General features: G+C 36.5%; 1 protein-coding gene across 50 annotated transcripts in view; it reads right to left on the bottom strand.

Moving 5' to 3' along the window:
- The window catches only part of CLASP2 (cytoplasmic linker associated protein 2), a 495740-nt gene that overhangs the window by 108344 nt on the left and 365088 nt on the right, over nucleotides 1-22308 (bottom strand). For 21 of the 50 annotated variants that reach the window (XR_015734236.1, XR_015734237.1, XM_060686009.2 and 18 more), the window contains 5 exons: nucleotides 18266-18289; nucleotides 10387-10404; nucleotides 7897-7998; nucleotides 7741-7767; nucleotides 2062-2091 (listed from right to left, as the gene is read on the bottom strand). Coding sequence is in view for 48 of the 50 variants with exons in the window: in XM_060686009.2 (XP_060541992.1) it covers nucleotides 2062-2091; nucleotides 7741-7767; nucleotides 7897-7998; nucleotides 10387-10404; nucleotides 18266-18289 (201 nt within the window). In the remaining 2 variants the exon portion in view is untranslated. The remainder of the gene's footprint in view (nucleotides 1-2061; nucleotides 2092-7740; nucleotides 7768-7896; nucleotides 7999-10386; nucleotides 10405-18265; nucleotides 18290-22308) is intronic. The other 29 variants (XM_060685995.2, XM_060686003.2, XM_060686000.2 and 26 more) reach the window with 8 other exon arrangements.

Raw genomic sequence — 22308 nt, 5'->3', positions numbered from 1 at the left:
TCAGTTCTGAGACTGGTGAAATTAGTAAACATGTTCCGAATTCCTATGAGGTGAAGTAGATTAGCAAGAAAACATGGGTTTAGCAATATTAATGCTTTGAGTTATATACAAATATTCATGTATTTATGAATTTACTTTTACCATAGCTGTTGGTTAAAACTCTGCAATAATCAATAATTTCACAAAATCTACTATAATATAAGCCAATGTATTTTTATTTTTGGATCCTTAAGCCTCTATAAAAATAGGAGGAAACTTGTAGGTTTCCAGTGCTGTAAAATAAAATCTTCTAGGTAAATTAGCCTTGTCTTTTCAGCATAATTGTAAAATTAAATAAAAGCAACTTCATGAACGTAATTTATAAGCAACTTGATAAAAAAATTAAAAAGAAGTCTAAGAACAAGCTTGAGATGGAATGTGTTTCTAGCTAGGGATTTATGAGCAATTTGAACTATTGTTTAACTATTGTAATTTGGAAATGAAGCATACATATCTTCCTAAAGATTCACCATGACTTGAGCAGGCATTGTAGCAGAACATTGACTGTGAATGTAAATGCAGATCTAGCAGCAAGCAAACCCTCTGATTAAAAAAACCAGCAAATACGTATTTTTATCAGCCTAGTTACAAGTTCCTGTGAAAAGCTTTTAAAATACCATCTTGAGGAATATATGCAGAATATGATCAAGACTTCACCAATTTAAAGACGGTCCATATATAAACTTCACCAATCTCTCTCTCTCCCCCTCTCTGCATGTGTGTGTATGTGGAGAGAAAGAGAGAGAGAGAGCGGGAGGGAGAGAGAATAAACCCCATAAAAGATGATGAGGCAAGGCAGTGCTCCAGGCAAATGTTATGTGATCATTATTTATGCAGTGGTAATACAACAGCAATTCCCAAACTGTACACATTTTCATGCTTATATGTGATTTATGAAATTCAACATAGTTCTAATGTTGCTACAAAAACTAGTTTACTAGTAAACATTTGGGATTTTGTAGTAGATCAACAAAAATGGTAAAGTATCAACATAATTGTTGATACTTCTTTGTAAATTTCTTTGTAAAAATTAGTCTGCTACATTTAAAATATTTCTGAATAAATGAGAAATGTTTTTTGCACCAGGGTTCATTTGGTAGTTCTGAAGGTTTTAGTATAAAACAAAGCATATCCAACAAGACAGATAAATCTTAACTGAACTGAACTGAACTAAGACAGAAGTATTTCTTTATCTCTGACAGGAGACAAAATAAATACATTTAATCAGCCCTACTGCCTCACTAAATGAGTATAACATTTGCTGTCTAAAAAACCATTGGGATTTTGCTAATTTTTGTTTCAGAAACAGGAATGTAGCTCAGTTTTCAGAAGTTTGGGAAATACTGAATATGTGCTCTTTTTATATAGGAATCTATGCAGCAGAAAAATGATATATATCAAACCAGATATAAGAATATGTGCTTTGAAGACCTTTTAAAAATGTATTAAAACTGATCAGGGAATTAGGACAACATTCAGATAATTTGGAGAATGCAAACCTATTCCTATTTCCCTAGATTACCATTCATCAAATCATGGTATGATTTCTAAACACCCAGGGTAATGTGTAATGAGGGTTGTAAAAAGCAACCGAAAATGGATCAAATCTGATTTTTTTTTCTTTTCAAATGCATATGTAACATCTTTAACAAGGCTGCAATTGTGCACTAACTCTATACTTTTAAAAATACTACTTATTTCAAATTAATTACTTGAAGATTTGTGAGAACACCATGCAGACCATAAACTGAATCTTCACACATAAAGCATGTTTGATTGAAATATGTGACAATATTTTTCCCTTGATTAAAATAATTGAAAAAAACGTATAGCATCACAAATGTGTCCTTAATCCCTCCTGTTGAGCTATTCTCTGTGTGGTTTTGATTATTCATGTATGATTACTATTTTTGGGCCTGAAACATAGTTCTTGTATACCCAAATACATAGTGTTTCTGCTGAATAGGATCCTGGAATAGATGGTCAAGCAAGAATGCACACACAAAATCTAAAAAACCTTACCACCAGACTCTGGATTAGCAGACTGTGATCCTGAACAAGTGTAAAGGCAGGAATAGGGCAAGGTTTTAAAATCCATGAAGAGGAAGGGAGCAGAGCAGGTTAATAATGAATGGTGAATGGAAATAAAAAAGCTTTAGTCAGTTCATATAAAAAGCTAGATATGCCACAAGGTTAGGGCTAAGAGCAGTGCATTTAAGTAGCTTCTGCCAAACTCAGATGCTGGGTAATTACAATTTTTCAGCTCTTGAACAAAGAACTGTAAAGCAATGAATTTAACTGAAATGTCACATCAAACTGTTGAAAGCTCTAACGAAAGCGTCTAATAGGTACAGAAAAATAGAAAGCGTTATTAGTAAACGTCTAATAGGCACAGAAAAATAGTATTATATTTTTTGTTCTATAGAATCCAAAGAAAGAAAATGAAAGCGACGGAGGGATAATGTACAAGAATTCCATATCTGACATTCATGCAAAAGTGAAGTAGTAACTAAATATGGCTGTCCAATTTTTTAAATATCTACCTGCACTTGTTGAATCATTATCTAAATAATTATGCATTTGTAAATATAATGACAGAAAAAATAATTATGCTTCCATATTGTTAGTTTTCTTATACTCTTAATGAAAACTGCTGTACAAAACTATGCATATGCAGGATAATTCTATCATTACTGGTATATACCCACAAGACTCCAACCACTGACTGAAGTAAATATTCTGGCATTAATAAATGATACATGAGTTGTGCCAGAGTTAATGCAAACATGCAGAGGGTATGATGGCATGGGTAAAGTTTTGCTAGTCTCAAGGATATTTAGTTGATTATCTTGACTAAATAATCTCTATATTGAGTAATGAATATGTTTGATTTCATTGGTAAGTGGAGTTGTGCTAGATATATTTATAGAAGAGAGACAACTTAAGAAAAATCCACCCACCTGGGCAGAATAATCAATTACCCAAAGTGGTGATCATATGTGGAATTGCTTTAATTTAGATTTCTGCATCAAACAAGGAGTAAAAAGCTTCTTTAAATGAATGTTGAAAATATCCACCCAATCCTACTCCTTCTCTGATAAAAACAGATGAGTCTTTGAATCTGCTGTTCCACATAAACTCAACGTAAGCTTCATTTTTTCAAATTTCGATACAAGCTTAAAAGTTTGGAATGCTTCCAATCAGGAAAATTTCAGGGTAATTTTGAGAAAAATAGCTGCTGATCGGTCTCATTCGAGACAATGATGAATCTGCATACAGATGGGAGGTTGAACAACTAGCCTTGTGGTGTGACTGGAACAATCTGGAACTGAACACACTAAAAACTGTAGAAATAGTGGTAGACTTTAGGAAAAACCCTCCCATACTTCCACCTCTCACAATACTAGACAACACAGTATCAACAGTAGAGGCCTTCAAATGTCTAGGTTCTACCATATCCCAAGACCTAAAATGGACACCCAACATCAAAAACTTCATCTAAAAAGCACAACAAAGAATGTTCTTTCTGCACCAACTCAGAAAGCTCAAACTGCCCAAAGAGCCGCTGATACAGTTCTACAGAGGAATTATTGAGTCTGTCATCTATAGCGCTTCTATAACTGTCTGGTTTGGTTCTGCAACCCAACAAGACAGACACAGACTTCAGAGGATAATTAGAACTGCAGAAAAAACAATTGCTACCAACCTGCCTTCCATTGAGGATCTGTATACTGCACGAGTCAAAAGAGGGCTGTGAAAATATTTACAGATCGCTCGCTGTTTCAACTCCTACCCTCAAAACAATGCTATAGAGCACTGCACACCAGAACAACTAGAACAATGCAAGAACAGTTTTTTCCCAAACGCCATCACTCTGCTAAACAAATAATTCCCTCAACACTGTTGAACTATTTACTAAATTTGCACTACTATTAATCTTCTCATCGTTCCCACCACCCATCTCCTTCCATTTATGACTGTATGACTGTAACTTTGTTGCTTGTATCCTTACGGTTTATATTGATATTGTTTCCTGATTCCTTATTTGTACCCTATGACTATCATTAAGTGTTGTACCTTATGATTTTTATTTATTTATTTTATTTTATTTTATTTCTATACTGCCCTTCTCCTGCGGGACTCAGGGCAGTGTACAACCGGGATAAAACATAGCATATAAAATTTAAAAGCATTTTAAAAAACAATTAAATAATTTTGGCCCAAGTTTAAAACAACCCAATTAAAACCGAAATCAATTAAAAAACTGGGAGGATGGGATCAAGCCAGCCCGGCTAGATGGAATAAGTGTCTTTTCAGGGCCCGACGAAAAGTCCGGAGGTCTGATATCGTGCGTATCTCAGGGGGCAGGTCATTCCAGAGGGCAGGTGCTGCTACAGACAAGGGTCTCCCCCTGGGGGTCACCAGCCAACACTGTCTGGCCGACGGCACCCTGAGGAGGCCCTCTCTGTGCGAGCGAACCGGTCGGTGGGAGGCTATTGGCGGCAGAAGGCGGTCTCGCAAATACCCCGGCCCTAAGCCATGGAGCGCTTTAAAGGTGATCACCAACACCTTGAAGCGCACCCGGAAGACCACAGGAAGCCAGTGCAGCTCGCGCAGGAGAGTGTTATATGTGAGCGCCCCGTCGCTCCCATAATCCCCCGTGCAGCCACATTCTGGACCAACTGCAGCCTCCGGGTGCACCCCAAGGGGAGCCCCATGTAGAGAGCATTGCAGTAGTCCAGGCGGGAAGTGACGAGTGCTTGAGTGACCGTGCGTAGGGAGTCCTGCCCTTCTAGCAATAACTATAAATCTAGGATTGCTAGCCATGAATCTGCTCCTTTAGGGATAGTGTTCGTTCATCAACAGACAATATAAGAGACATTAGATATCCATGTTGAATAAACAATAACTTATCTCTTATGGATTCAACTTCAGCCTGTTTTATCTGACTCTCTCAGAGCCTCTAGACTCTGTGTGAAAATCTGGACACGGATTCTGGGTCTCAAACTGATGGATGATCACCTCTGGGAGTTTCATGTAGATATTAAAAATAGGGAAAGAAGATCGAGCACTTTGACACTTCACCAAGGTTCATTGCTCTTATAGCCAGAGTCTGGAATTGCCCATTGAATAAGAAGCAGAATTTCTATAAAATTGTGCCTACAGCCTTCAATCCCTGCAGGCTACTCAGAAAAATACCATGATTGATGGTATTGAAGAGTTCTGAAAAATATAAAAGAACCAGAAGAAATATACTTCTCCATCCAGTTCATAATGAAGGCTACCTGTAAAAGTAAACCAAGCTTCAGTCTCAGACCCAAGCCTGAAACTTGATTGAACAAAACTGAATCTGCTCTATAGCAGATTATGGAGATCCAATGGGATCTGCATAATCTTCCCCCAAAAGGGAAGGTTGGAGATTTGGCAATTGTTATCTAATACAAATGGTTCCAAGAAAAACTTATTATGGAAAAAGTGTACTATAGCTTCTTACAAAAGTGCTTTCATTGCGTTTCCCACATTACCTCTTGCATCCAGTATGATACATTAAATTCAGACCCCCTAAGGAGTCACGGTGGGGCAAAAATCAAATCCATAAATAGCTAGAGACAACAAACAGCACTATATCCATTTTACAGGTGAGAAACAGACCCATATAATATAGCCAGATATTGTCCAGGCCACCACCTATTCAGAATCAAGATTCTGATGAATATCACTGACTTTACTGGCAATGTTTAATATTAATTGGCAGTGCTAATTGGTCCTAGTTGCCAGATTTCCTTGTTGCCCTTTCCTAGCAGAAGCTAGGTCCTCTAAACAAATCTTATCAATAGCCTAATGATGCAATATTGGAGAACGATGTTTCACTTCCCTTACTCATGAAATGGTGTAAGCTTGAAATTGAGCTCATACCCACATTCAATCAGATTTGTTTTGCTGTCCCATCTCTGGAAGGGAAAAATCTGCAATTAACCAACAGACAGGCTGCTGGGGACAATCATATCAAGTGCTTGGAGTCTTTGGAAAAACGCCCAGCACTTGCAGGAAACCAGCTGAATATAGCTATGAGATCTGGGATGACCATCTGAAAACAGTCTGTTTGCTCTATAGAGGTCCAGTCTCAAAGGTCCCAGGAACTGTTTGATGATGGTGGGAACACTCTATATTCTGATCACAAATATCTGTTTTAGGACAAGCATGGGCCCACTTACAAATATTGAACCACAATATGCATTAATTCTTGAGCTTTACTAGATATGATCCTTACAGAATGAAAATTAAAATTGCCCAACAACAGAGGACAAGGGAATTTCAAGCTCATCCTCAAGGAAAGAATCCTATCAGGTAGTAATGTGGTCGGTATACCAGAAATCTACCCAGCTTAACTTTGCAGCCTAACATCTAAGCCTGGAATAGAGTACTTGGCCACAAGTATTAATAACTAAATAGTACAACATAACTATTATATTATGCTAGACTTTCACCTTGTCTCTTCATTAGAATAAGTATTAGGTCATCTGAATACACATATCCACACCACCACCACCACCACCCCTCTCTGGAATTGCTATTTTACATTTAAGGAACAAGGAGCAATAATCAGTTATAGCTACTTGACAAAGATATATGTACTTGACAAATATACCTGTATGTACATTTGAAATGTAAATTTAGAACCCCTAAAAATGATGTAAGCCAGGGTTGTCAAACTCGCAGCCCATGTGTCATGTGCTGGCCACCCCCACCCCCAGTTTAGCGAAGGGGCGGGGAAAGTCACGGTATGTCAAGTCACACCGCGAGTTTGACATCTCTAATATAAGCCAAAAAGTCATGAACCCATAGGCATGAAAATAAGTACAGTGAATTTTAGATTAGATGCAGTATTTAAAATCCACTGCCACTGAAGTGATTTAATTTGTCAAGACATTCAATTTCAGAATCAAAATATGGAACTCTGCAGGAAAAAAAAACCCAGAATGTTTATCCCCACTACAATTATTTACTAATATGTATAGGACAGACTTTTGCAATCATTATTTCTATACTATTATTGCAAACAGAAAATAATTACATCCATTGCACATCTTTTAGAATACTCAATATTGTTTATGATACAAGGAAGAAGTTGTAAGTTAAACATTAAATATAGAGACCGTTCCAATAAGTCTCTTAAGGGATATTTGCCTGTGCTTGTAAATGTATTTGCCATTCATGTGCAATAGTTTACAAAAGAGGTTGAAAGTATACATTCTGTATTTTAGAAAATAACATTATTTTCAGCAATGCTTCTATTTTCCTCAAATGTATATCAATTAGAAATATATACTTGTTTGAATAATACATTCCAATGCTTCATTAATTTTGAAATAATGCATTCAATTCCACATAATGTAGCAACAATATACTTGGATGGAATTTAAATGATTGAATTTTAATGTTTAAATTGCAGTTAATTAAAATGTTTTCAGATATTGAAATGATATCCACTAACTTTTTGCTCTCTTACTTTCTGTTTAAACCTCAAATAACTATAGATTTCCCAGTGAAGAGAGATCAAGTTTAAAAAATTCTACACTGAAAGGGTTAATTTTCTTTTTCTGAATATCTTATTCAAAATAACACAACACAAAGTATAGAAGACTCCAAAAGCATGCAGACTACTGACCCGAAACATTGAAACACTGAAAAAAAAAATACCTTCATTTTTGTCTGGCGATGATGAACCTATGGCACAGAACAACAACTCAGTATGTAGTGTTTCTGAAGAAATATTTTGACCATATCCTTTGGCCAATGAATGTACAATAGATTTATGGGTTTAAAATATTGTTGAGAGAGACAAGCAATACATACGTTGAGATTGAGACACAACTTTTGTTCGACTCCGGCCCCTGGAATCTGCCTTTGAATTTCCCACTCCAATAGAGGGTGTTGAAAGCTTGGTTCGCACACGTCCTATAAAAGAAAGAAAAAAAGAAAAAAGTGGAATTCATATATACAGAAGTAATTGAGTTAATTGGGAGAGAAACAGTGCTACAGTGTAGTTGAAATAATGAATCAGCTCCATTACTTCTCAACTCTTAGCAAATCTTACTTGCGATAATTTAATAGGTAACAGATAGAGCAATTTTCTTTTTTCCTGCTTTAATATTATCCTGCATTTACCACTGAAAGAATACAACTAGTATCTCTTAAATATATAAACATAGAATAAAATAATCTATTATAATTTCTATTTTAAAGTAAAATAGAAATTATTTTAAACACTTTATTTTAAACAGTGTAAGATACTGTTACACATGTCAAAACTGATGTATACTGTCTCTCATATTGAAGTTGGATAGCAATATCTATATCTATCTATATCAGGGGTGTCAAACTCAAGGCCTGCAGGCCGGATCCTAAGCACCACAGGGCGCTTAGATCTGGCCCATGGGGCTGCTCTGGAAACGGTGAAGGACTGGCCCACGGTGCCTCTGCCAGAGAAACAGAGCTCCCTGGGCTCCGTTTTTGTTGGCAGAAAGCTGCAGGAGGCCGTCACGCCTGAAAACGGAGCCTTGACAAGTGACATCAAGCTGGCCATGCCCACCCCAGCCATGCCCCCCCCCAGCCCCCCAGGTCAAACACAATCCTGATGCAGCCCTCAATGAAATTGAGTTTGACACCCCTGATCTATATGAACATGTGTGTATGTGGTTATACAAACACACACAAACATATATATTCTATTTTTTAAAAAAATCCAAAACATTCTGAAACTATTCACAAAATTCCATTTTATTGAATAATAGCAGGATAGATTAAAAATAACTTGAAGAGTCAACATTTTCTTTTTCAATTCTCAAAACTGAATTGCTCAAGTGTTTGAAACTTCCTAGTGTCATCTTTGGTTAGTATCAAAATTATAAAAAAAAAAAAAAAAACCAAGTAAAGCAAATACACCAAAAATTTTCCACACATAATTTAGTTAAATAGATACCAAATCATTCAGGTCTCCTACAAAAATATATTGTTTACTCAGGCACAGAAGAAAATCTACTGTCTGAGATGAGAGCCTGTATTCATTCAATTCTTGATGACGTCATCAAATTAAGTTTCTTATACCCAATATACTTGGTCTATAACTAAAACACTCAAATCCATGCAATGACAGAAATTCTGCCCTTCACTGTAATGTGTGTAAATGCAGATAGTTTGACCTGTAAACAGAGGGAATACAATGTGCCACTATTTTGTTAAAATGTTAAATAACCAAACAATCATTATTTTTATTTCAATAAAAATAAATCCATTCTGTAAGTCTTATTGCTTAGAATGAAGTAAATAAAAAGTCTATTGAATGATTCAATATTGTCAGATGACCATATATTAGATAAATAATCAATTGCTGTCAAAATTTCAAAAATTATGAAATATATATGAAAGCAACTTGTCCTGTGAAGAGGTTGGAGCCAAACTTAGAAAAAGACCACTTTTCTATTGATAATCCACCATATCTATCTATCTATCTATCTATCTATCTATTTATCTATCTATCTATCTATCTATCTATCATCTATCCATCCATCCATCCATCCATCCATCCATCTTTGACAGTGATCATGGATTTGAGTTCAAATCATAAAGTTCATTAGGTGACAGAGTCAATCAGAAAAAAATTGGGCTAAATGCACAAAAGACTTATGAAATTAACATGTGAAAGAATCATGTAAACTGCTTTAAGTAAATGAGGATAAAATATAATTTAAATAATATTACATAATTGATTTGTATTTTGTGAATTTTAATGTAATTTTAAATAAGGATCAACCAGCAAATTTGTTTTATTTATAAAGAATTTAGTCTGCATTTCTTTAAAAAGTAATTAAAAATTAGGTATTCCAAATGAGATAGCTTCAAATTTGTTGATCATTATTTTGTGTATCTCATGTTAGTACTTTAAAAATATTTTGTCATTTGACAATATTTAGTCTAAACCTCAGGTATTGAATGTTGACATCTAGTTACATAACCATGATGCCAAAATAAATTTCAGTAAATAGTAGCACCTTTTCCCAAAAGCATGAGAATGTCTACCAGTGTGTTAAGTTTCACAGAAAATTTTTTTAATAAAAAAGCAAATGAAAAAGTTTATACATTTAAAATATAATGGATAATGATACATGTTATTGCCAATCTGCATTTGAAAAAAAGACATAGATAGAGCAGCAACAAAGCGTTATTAGCTAAGCAAATTAATAAATAACCCCAAAGACCATGTAATGAACTATATGGTCAGCATACAATATGGCTTATGATGATGGAAATATTAAGATAAATATATTTTCTCTTTTATTGTCTTACCATCTTCAGAAGCTGTTCCTAAATGGGAAAAAATATCAAAACATGATATTCGAAACAAAAGCTCTTTTTGTATTTGATAAACAATAATTGTTTAGCTTCCCAAATGCATATAAAAATATTTAAGAATAGTGTTACTCTCTACTTTGCTATGAAATGATCCCTTAGATCAGCGGTTCTCAACCTGGGGGTCGTGATACCTTTGGGGGTCGAACGGCCATTTCACAGGGGTCGCCAAAGCCCTCTCTCGCCCCCCCCATGCCTTCACTCACACTCACCCTCTGCCTCTGTTGGATCGCCTGTCGCTTACCCCGCCCACTCCCAATCTATTGCTGCCTCCTGAATCCCAGCTGATGGCTAGAGGGAAAAAAACTGTTTAAATTCTTGCCATGGAGCTTCAAAGGGCCACCCTACAGCTGATCAGTGTTGTAAGAAAACAAATGAGTAGACTGGTGCCTGCAAAAATAGAAAAAACAGCCCCTTTCAGCTTCAGCATGGGTTAATTATCATAAGTTGATTTGATCAGCCTCCTGACTTTCAGCTGATTTGCTCTCAGCTGTTTTGCGGAGGGCTCTGTTGCTAGCTAGCTGCAAAGAGGTAACTTGCTTGAGCAGAATTTTTTTCCCCTAGCTATGCTGAAAAAGCGAAACTGAAAGTAAAGCAGGGTCTTTGCTGCAACGTGACAAAATGAGGCAGAGAGAGATTTCTTTTTCTTTTTCCTCACCAAAAAAGGTAGGTGCAAAACTGCAAACAATGGGAAATTTAAAGCAAAAGAGGAGGTTCAAGATTTTAAAAGACAAAAGAAAAAAAGCTCTATTTTACTAGGGAATTGTAATAATTGAGATACTATTAATTGTATATTGTGTTGAAAGCAGAAATGGTTAAATTGTGGTTTAGAGAAATATATGGGGGAAATTATTTGGTTTATTATTATTGGTAAATATAATTAATTGATTTGTAAGAAATTGGATTGCATGGAAATAATTGGAATATTCATGTTCATATTGATTAATATACAAAAAAGATAGTTATATAACTAATTGATTTATATTAAAATGTTGTATTTGTATTAAACAATTGTATTACATAATTACATAATTAACCAATGTGAGGATGGATATAAAAATAGATGACAATGCGAAGGGATATAATATAGAATAGAAGGGAAAAATTTAATTCGATTAAGCTTAGAGATGAGGATGAAGGGTAATGTTGGTTTTTTTAAAAAATAGATGAGGAATAAATATGGCAAAAAGGAAATATAGAAATTGTAAATTTAATTGAAATGACTAAACACTGTTTAAATTTGTGAATCGGCCAAATACTCTGTTCAAAGAAAATACGTTGTATGTTTATATGTGTGTTTCTAATTATTGCTATTTATTCATATTTCTTCTCTTTTATTCTTTAAAGTTTAACAATTCATTCTTTATCTTAATATCTTTATATTTGTTTGGGGTTGGTTTTCTTCCCTTTCATCTTTTTTATTGTACAGCAATCTTTCTCCTCAAACCTACCACCTCTCTCTTTTCTTTCCTTACTTTCTCTTTCCCCCTCTTCTCCTCCCTACTTCCTCTTCCTTTCTCCTTCTCCTCCTCTCTTCCTCCCTCTCTTACCCTCATTCCTACTCCAATTTCCTTTCCCTTCCTTCATCCCTCTCTATTGCTGTATCCTTTTATGCATATGGACTACCCAGAGGGCTGAAAAAGTTATTTTTGACTGGTCCTCGCACTTTTGACCAGTCCTCATACTTACGACTGTCCTCACATTTTACGTTTTTGCCCTATCTTGTCACCATGGTGAAGAGAAGCAGTTGTGAAATGAGTGACACGGTTGTTAAGAATGCTACAATGGGCATAAATGATGACCAGTCATAAGTGCGAAGACCGGTCAAAAGTGCGAGGACCTGTCAGAAATCACTTTTTTCAGCCCTCTGGGTAGTCCTTTTGTGCACATGGACTACTCAGAGGGCTGAAAAAGTTATTTTTGACTGGTCGTCGCACTTTTGACCAGTCCTCGAATTTACAACTGTCCTCACATTTTACATTTTTTGCCCTATCTTATCGCCATGGTGGAGAGAAGCAGTTGTGAAATGAGTGACATGGTTGTTAAGAATGCTGCACGGCATTCTTGTGAGGATGGTCATAAGTGTGAGGACCATTCAAAAATGTGAGGACCTGTAAGAAATGACTTTTTTCAGCCCTCTGAGTAGTCCCTATACACATAGCCATGGCCACCCGGTCACAAGACCAGCTAGCCACGCCTACCCAGTCATATGACCTCCAAGCCACGCCCACAAAATAAGCCACGCCCACAGAACCAATAGAAAAAAATTTAGAACCCACCCCTAGTTGGGGGTCCCCAAAACATGAGGAACTGTATTAAAGGGTCACGGCATTAGGAAGGTTGAAAACCACTGCCTTAGATCCAATCAACTTTTCTGTGACATAAACCAGTGAAACGACTTGCCTACAGAAGTTATGGGTGCTCCATCACTGGAGGCTTTTAAAAAGAGATTGGACAGCCCATTTGCCTAATATATTTTGTACTATATTTTTCCATCTGCTATGATGACTTTATGCTAGAGTTGTGGCAGGACTCCGCTTGGCACATTGTGTCAGTGGTACCGCTCACGCGTGCAATGGTACAACACCCCATGCAGCCTCCTGTCATGAGCGGCGGCACCGGTGTGACAAGCCACATGGCATCTGGCCACGAGCAGCCACAGAAGACGTTTTGTCCATTCAGCAAAAAGACTGGACTATCTGTTTTACAAAAAGTTATTTGAGCACTTTTAACAAAAATAATAACTTCACTCTGGAAAATATATTTATGATTCCCTATTTTCTATAAGACATTATTAGTTCTTGTAGGATGGTTAGAATAGATATGGAGAAATTTAATCTGTCATAGGGCTTAGTCCCATGGCATAATCTGCTGTGGCTGGCAAACATTTGTTTATGCTAGGCATCCTATGATAGAGAAATGCACAGAAGTCAAATTCCTTGTATGTCCAATCATATGTGGCCAATAAACTATTCTCTTCTCTTCTATTGTTTTGTTCTGTTCTGTTCCGTTCCGTTCTGGTCTACTGCAGACTAGAAGCATTTTTATTCTCCTCTCCATTTAGACTCCAAAAATTTAACTAGCCATAGAATATGTACATGCACACGTATGTTAAAACCATGACATATACTTCCCTTATGGCTGCTAATAGGTTTCAACAGTTTTAACTAGAAACAGTAGGTAGAATTACTGTTTGGTTGCATACCAGTATAATTATATTTTGATGAAATGGCATAATCTCTTTATAATCTGTGTAATTGTGGGACTACTGTATGTACTGCTTTGATTTGATTAGAATAGTTACCTGGAATGTGCAGACTGCACATTCAGCATTTATCTGTGACAGATTAAAGTACCTCCTTCGCTTTCTAGGGATCCAATACTGATATACTACTATTTATCCAAAGCTGCTTTTTCAAGAAGCAATTGGACTGTCTGTTTTTTCTTTGAAAAAAGCTGCAGGAATATTGGAAAAGCTCAGGTGGATCTTTAGCCAACACAACATACATGTTCACTTCAAACCCAAGCATACACTAAGCTTGTCCACCCCAAGAATAAAACACCCAGACACAAACTGAGCAATTTGGTACATGCAATACAATCCAGTGAGCTATGTGCAGATCTTTACATTGGGTAATCAAAACAACCACTTCATAAATGCATGGCACAACATAGGAGAAGAAACACATCAGGACAAGATTTAGCAGTCCATCTGCATTTAAAAGACAAAGGCCACTCTCTTGAAGACAGCAAAATTCACATTTTGGACAGAGAGGAGCGCTGGTTTGAAAAAGCAGTCAAATAGGTAATCTATGTCAAAACTGAACAGCCCTCTCTCAACAGAGGGGGAAGAGATATGACTATCATCTATCTCCAGTCTACAACACAATCTTTTCAACAGTTCCAAGAAGGCTCCACGCCCGTTTGCACTATTCAGGTATCACTACCCTGATAACATAGATAAACCTGTAGGTCAGGCTGTCAAACTCAATGCCCAGGGGCCCACGTGGTGATTAGATCTGGCCTGCGGGGCTGCCCTGGAAACAGCAAAGGACTGGCCCATGGTGCCTCTGTTTTTGCTGGCAAAGGGTTGCAGGTGGCCCTCCCTAACTCCGTTTTTGCTGGCAGAACTCTCGGGCTGCCACAGGTACCCCTGACATGAGTGATGTCGAACTGATCATGCCCACCACCGAGGTCAAACACAACCCTGATGTGGCCCTCAATGAATTTGAGTTTGACACCGCTGCTCTAGATGGCCTTAACATCTTGCTAAAAGAATGCAAATGACCAGTTGTCTGCAAGGAGTTTGAATCCTTCCATTCCACACCATCCAGCCAGATCTGAAGAAGCTTCTTGATGAGAAACGAGACAGCTTCAAACAAACAAACAAACAAACAAACAAACCCAGAAAGTCCAGTTGCCTCTTAAAAAAGTACCTTTGGGACAACCATGATCTGGATGACTGAGAATCTCCATAGACATACTGCTGTTTATGTTTGTTATAAAAATACGTTGTTCGTATTTTGCATGTTTTTATGTAACATAGATGGATTATTAAATTTTATGTAAAATTAATAGTAAATAAAAAGAATACAGGTAGTCCTCAATATCTGCGTGCTGAGCCACGCCTATGCAGGTAAGCTCTTAAAAACACCACAAACGCTGTCCGATTGGGCTAGTAGGCTTATTTCCTGCTACAGACTGGTCCCAGGCACGGTGAGTAGTAAACTTACAAAATCGGCGTTGACAGTGTCTGCTTCCCAGCGCCTTTTAAACAGACCACACCGTACCCGCGCCTTGCCCCTATTAGCGCCATTAGCACCTGTCCTGGCTGACAGGGTACACAGATCTCCCTGCTTTTCCGCGTTGTCTCTGCACGTCAGCTGCCGTCATCGGGAATCATCGCTATGAAGATGCCAGTCCACTCCATCGCTCTCCCGCCCGATGCTTCATGAACTGCCCCATCACCATCACCAGTACACCTTGGAGCCCTATGGTCTTTCAGATGCGGTTTGTGATGGCGTCCTGCAGGTCTCTTCCCCTATAGGATCATGTGTCGAGCCAGGGACTGGGCTCGACACCCAATTTATGACCACAATTGAGCCCAAAATGTATGCAACACAGAGCCATTATTGTCTAAACTGCTGGCAACAAAAGTGAGTACACCCCTAAGAAATAATGTCCACATGGGGCCCAAGTAGCCATTTTCCCTCCCTGGCATCTGACGTGTTAGTGTTACAAGGTCTCAGGTGAAAAGGGGGAGCAGGTATTTGGTGTTATCGCTCTCACTCTCTCATACTGGTCACTGGAAGTTCAACAGGGTAATGAACTCTCTGAGACTCTGAAAAAACAAATTGTTGCTCTATATAAAGATGGTGTAGGCCCTGTGATGCCGAACCTATGGCACCTATTGTCCCACCGGAAGTTGGCAAACGGGCCGTTTCTGGCCTCTGGAGAGCCTCCAGAGGGGTGGGGAAGGCTATTTTCGCCCTCCCCAGATTCCTAGAGAGGCTCTGGAGCCAGGTGAGAGAGAAAAACTGGCCTATTGGACCTTTGCGTGCCAGGAGCAGGGAGACCGGGGGGGGGCGTGCATACATGCATGGGGATGGGGGGCATTGAATTATGGGTGTGGGCATGCATGTGCGCAACCCCTTCATCCTCCCATGGTGGTGGGAATGTCATTGTCTGGGGCTGCATGAGTGCTGCCGACACTGGGGCAGTACATTGAGGGAACCATGAATGCCAACATGTACTGTGACATACTGAAGCAGAGCATGATCCCCCTTTGGAGAAACTGAGGGTAAAGGTGATTGATTGGCCAAGCATATCTCCAGACCTAAACCTTATTGAGCATCTGTGGGGCATCCTGAAACGGAAGGTGTAGATGCACAAGATCTCTAACATCCACCAGCTCTGTGACGTCGTCATGGAGGTGTGGAGAGGACTCCAGTGGCAACTTGTGAAGCTCTGGTGAACTCTATGCCCAAGAGGTTTAAAGCAGTGCTGGAAAATAATGGTGGCCACACAAAATATTGGCACTTTGGCCCCATTTGGACATTAGTACTTAGGGGTGTACTCACTTTTGTTGCCAGGAGTTTAGAGATTAATGGCTTTGTGTTGCGTTATTTTGAGGGGACAGCACATTTACATTGTTATATACGCTGTATATTCATTACTTTACATTGTAGTCAAGTGTCGTTTCTTCAGTGTTGTCACATAAAAAGATATACTTAAATATTTACAAAATGTGACAGGGTGTACTCAGTTCTGTGACACACTGCATATTTGACAGCTTTCCATCATGTAGAAAATTCCTAGACCTTCTTGACCAGTTTACAAACTTGGGCTGTGATTCTTCAAACAATTCCTTCATTTCTTTTAAGCTTTAATGCCATGCATTGTATTACCCTTATTTTGCCAATTAGTGGAAACCTTTGTAAGCTCTTTACTTTTACTAAACAATTATTTATTTGTGCTATATCAGAATCTTGTTTATATAGACTGGGTCCTGCCCATTTTATCATAAATATTTTTAATCTGTAATTTGTTCTAATCACAGATCTTACCAAATACAGTCACATTGCAGAATGGAAAAAAATCTCCCAATATAATTTTTTAAATATTTTTTCTGAACTAAGATACATAGTCATTCACCCACCTATGCATACCTTTCCATATCAGTCTATCTGTTCATGTTATGTTTGAATTCCAAAAGATCTGACACAAAATATATTAGTTCTACATGATACTGCAAATATTTTTATACATTTTTATACAATCCACAATGGCAATTTTTTCATATTTTCTGGCATCCCTTTACAACGCCACAGCTTTATTCAGTTTATATAGAACCACATTATATTTTAAAATGTAGTTAGAACTATATTTGGTTATACCTTCTTCTAACTTTTTTATTTTGAAACTTTTCACATGCTCTATAATCTAAAATTTTCATTAAGCAAAACTTTCTGCCTTGCTTTTATATTATATATACAATATACTGAGATTATGTATGAGAAAATTAAAGTCATTATAGACTACTAATTCACCCACACACACATATGCACATACTCAAATCTCATAATTCCATTCCATTCCTTGCATTTAATGAAATGTAGTCCTCAAAAACATATTTTAGAATAAACATTTAAAACATCACCAGACTTTTTTCCCCTAACAGTTAACATATTGAAAATTACATTTGGTAACAGGCCACAAGAAGTATAAAATTTATAAACTAGAGATTATTTTATTGATCAAATTTATTTATTGATGGATGAAATATATATGGGTGCCTATCTCACAGAAAGTGATTTTGGGAGGCATACAACAGTTCAATAAAACAATGAATATAAAGTAATCATTATTTAAAACCATTAAATAATAATGATTAATAAAGAATTAAAAATTATAAAGCAGAACTAAAAAAAAATAATAGATGGTTGTTAAAAATGAATTATATGTGTTATACATTAACAAACAAGCTTAAATATTGCAATTTAAATCCAACTACTTTGCTGACAGTAAGAAAAATCAAGATATGCCCTTCATTTGACTATTATTAGCTCAAGTACTAAGATTAGTTTCGCAAACATGAACAAGACTGTACAAGTCATATTAATAAATCTTGTCTAAAGCAGCACTGGAATAGAGCTGCACAGACACTTGCCCATATATGTCCTTATATCAATGCTTTAATAAGAAAATCTCATATTATTTAGAAGTCAGGTGAGTGTTATTCAAGCTGAATTTGTTATGTGTACAGAAGTCACAAAATCAGTTGTTTTAGAAACTGTCAGACAAAACAGGCTCTTACCATCCATCTTATCAGAAGTATCCTCTTTTTTGGAATAGCAAGCAAAGAAACAGGAAAACTTAATATGTTAGACAAACTGTACTGACAAGGAACTATAAAATCTTCATTAAGGCAATTAATGTGATACTCATATTGATATGAGTAGTTTACAAACACTTAGATATTGAATACATGCATATACTAATCATTAGCAAACAAACAATTCCAGAATTATTAATGAAATATAGTATCCAGTACCAATGATGCTAAAAAAAAGAATTTTATTATTACCTCTGTTATCATAATATCTTATAGACATTTGACAGTTCAGGCTAAAAAAAGAGGCAGACTACCCTATTTTTGCAGCATGGACACAGAGCTGCATATCTGCATATATGATTTATAGACTGGATCTAAACCTGGTTAGGCATGCTTTATCTCAATGGAAATCAGTGGGGCTTAAAGCTACTTATGACTAAAATCTTCCACAGATTTTAGTGGAACGAAAATATATTTATTTGAGATCACAGCCCTAAAGAAGAAAGAAAATTCACTACTATAAAGATAGTAGAAAAAGAGCCTTATGGAATTTAAAAAAATCAGTTAAGTAGTAAACATGAGTAGTTCAACGAACAGCCAAGATTTGGCTATTATTTTGTTATAATAATATTTTTAAATATATAAAGAATCAGTGTTTATAAAATCTGAGGCAATAAAATACATTAAACTAGAATTTTAATGTTAAAGGTTAGGAGAGAAGAGAGACCATGATTAAAATACAAGTAGTCCATAATGGAGCCCAAAATTTATGTTGTCAAGTGAGAATTTGTTAAGTGAGTTTTCCCCAATTTTACAACATTTCTTGCTACAGTTGTTAAGTTAATCACTGCAGTTGATAAATTGGCAACCTGGTTGTTAAGTGAATCTGGCTTCCCCACTGACTTTATTCATCAGAAAGTTGCAAAAATAATCACATGACCCTGGGGCGGTGCAACTGGTATGAACCAGTTGCCATAAGCATCTGGATTTTGATCATATTAAATGGGAATGCTGCAAAGGTTGTAAATATGAAAAATGTTCATAGTCACTTTTTTCAATACTATTGTAACTTTGAACTGTCACTAAATGAACTGTTGTAAGTGACAGACTACTTGTAAATCTATTCAGGTTATATTTGTTCTCTTTCATTTGTGGAATAATATACCAGGCTAACTTCAAAAAAATATGCTAAAAACAACTGCCCCCAAGTGAAAAATAGGCAATAAATGAATACACGTGAATTTTTTATGCAAAACTTAGTTTTCTAATATTATCAATTTAGACATACTAGTTCCACTTGAAACCAATCTTAGCAGTCTCTCTTTTAACCTAATAAATTTATTTCAAGGAGAAGTCCCATAGATAGATGGGACTATACAAATAAATACCTCCTATGTCACATTCTAGAAGTCATAGAAGTCCCATACAAATAAATACCTCCTATGTCACATTCTATCCCATTTTAAAAAGGGGGCTGGGTGATGAGGCAAATATACATGCTCATACAAATTGCCTGTAAAATAATACACTTCATTTTTAAATTAATTGATTCCCACAAAACACCTATTCCATTATCTTTTTCCAGCAGAAACAACAAAACTTTTTAAAAAGTCAGGATGGAGAGCTGAGTGGAAGGTGCTCTCCTTCTCTCCAGCTTCTGACTGGAAAACCTCAAATCTTCATTTGCCTTAATGACGAAGAGGGGAACCCAACTGATACAATAGTACTTTAAAAAGTATATCTGAAATAATTTTGATCTATTCATGTTTGTTTGTTGCCACAAATTTAAGAATATTTTCTTACCCTAATTCACAGGTATTTGGGGAGAAATCCTTGCCTTCTTACAGGGTAAAGATGATACACACTTTTTCTTTCAAAAAACTATACCAATCCAGATCTGGACATCTGACCACTGTAGCCCAGATGTACGCACTGATAACTAGTATAATTCTAAATTAAGGCTTATATATTGAACTGATATCATTTAAAACTGTTTTTTTAAAAAAAGACATCAATCCCAACTGTGAGGCATTGCAAACTTTATTCCAGAAAACTGAACACACTGGTTCATATCTATCTAATTTTTTATTTTTATTATTATTATTTATTAATTAGCCTATTGGTTCGAACACATGTTACCAATAAAGTCCTATACAAACAATTTAAAATAACAGTAGGGTAAAATACAACTGTTATAGGCTAAAATACAATAATTTAATACATAAATATGTAAAATAGGACTTCCAGTTGGCGATTCGTGGCGAGACAGTGGAAGGAGAGCGATTTCCGCTGTTCAACCCCGGATTTCTTCGTGTTTTGGGGACCCTTAGGGGGCAAGAGCCTGGAGAGCATTGCGAACTAGAGAGGGAGTCCAGAGAGCAGCAAAGCGTGGGGCGAGCGCTTGCCGCTCAAACAGATGCCTCTGTTAACCCAGCATGAATGCGTCTGTCATTTTGAAATGTCAGACTCGAGCTGCGATAAGCTGACAAATAGCCGGGGAGAGAAGAAGAACGGAGCAGACGGTGTTAGAAGTGGAGTTTTGCCGGAACACCGTAAAGGCATAAGAAGTTGGAGTAGTGAGATCGGTCTTGTCAGAACAAAGGACTCATGGAAGGAAATCGAGCGGAGATTGGGCAGATGGAGAATGAATCAGCAGAATAATTTCAACTGACAAGACGACATTGAAGAGAAACAATGCTTTTGGTACAGCAGAGGCACGGAGAGGAAAAGTTGGTGAAATCTGTGAGTGAATAGCAAAATGGAGGGAGTGCTGGCGTTGCTGAGAGATAGAAGGAGATAAGACTGGGACCGAAAAGAAAAGAAGCAGAAAGAGCCACCATTGTAGAATATAAATAGAAAAAGAATTGAATATTAGAACTGTGAAAGAAAGGACTATTATAAGACAGCTGGACTTATACTTGAACTAATATTCGAACAGAAACCAAGAGGACAGAGTGGTGACAGAAGAACATCAAAAATAATTTAAAAAGACAGTAGAAATCTAAGAACTATAGCTGGAAAAGCACAAGGACCTGAAGACTTATGAAAAGGTCATTGTATGAATGTTGAAAAGAACTTTAATATAACAGTGTGGAATAACCTCTGAATAATATACTTATTAAGATAAATTACTCTTTTCTTTTGATATTCTCTTACCCCCCTCCCCCTCTCCTATACTACTTATTGAGTGATTAATTAATTAATTTGTGAGTACTTGAGAAGTAGCACAGTGGACTAATGCACTGTTATTAACATCTGCTGCTTGCAATTAAATTCAAATCCCACCAGGCTCAAGGTTGACTCAGCCTTCCATCCTTTCAAAGGTAGGTATAATGAGGACCCAGATTGTGGGGGCAATAAACTGACTTTGTATAAATATACAAAAGTATGAAGGCTATTGCTTAACGCATTGTAAGCCACCCTGAGTCTCCGGAGAAGGGTGGCATATAAATTAAAGGGGAAAAAAAAAAGCTAATTGTTAATTATTAAGTATAATCTACTAAATATAAAATCTATAATCTATTAGAATTTTAATTGAATATCAATTGAAACATAGATTCTGATATTGATTTAATCTATTCTTTATATGTTTAAATATAGATTTTATTGCATAGAAATTTAAGATTACCTTTAAGACTACTCTAACTTAATTAGTGAATATATGTCATTTTAGAATATATAAAATAGAAGAATAGAAGAGATAAGAAAATATAAGGCATAGGTTAATAGATACCACTCTATTGATTAAAATACTGGAAGATCATTAGTTGGACATTATAGACTAACATAAGTAAAAATAAGAAAAACAAGAATAAGACAAACAAGTAATAACAGTGGATGATAGTTTGGAAAAATATAGATAGGATTATGGGAGATCAGAGAAGGATACTGACGTTAAAGATGGGAAAGAAAACTACATCAAACCCAACAATTACCACGGCATCCCCTCAACGGTCAACAGAAGGACAAACGAAGATGAAAAAATCGATTGTAATCTCATGATGCAGGCCATGCAAACCACCTTA

The sequence above is a fragment of the Pantherophis guttatus genome, chromosome 4 (genome assembly GCF_059756535.1).
Source record: "Pantherophis guttatus breed Tessera chromosome 4, ASM5975653v1, whole genome shotgun sequence".
NCBI lineage: Eukaryota > Metazoa > Chordata > Lepidosauria > Squamata > Colubridae > Pantherophis > Pantherophis guttatus.
This window is presented reverse-complemented; position numbering and strand designations above follow the sequence as displayed.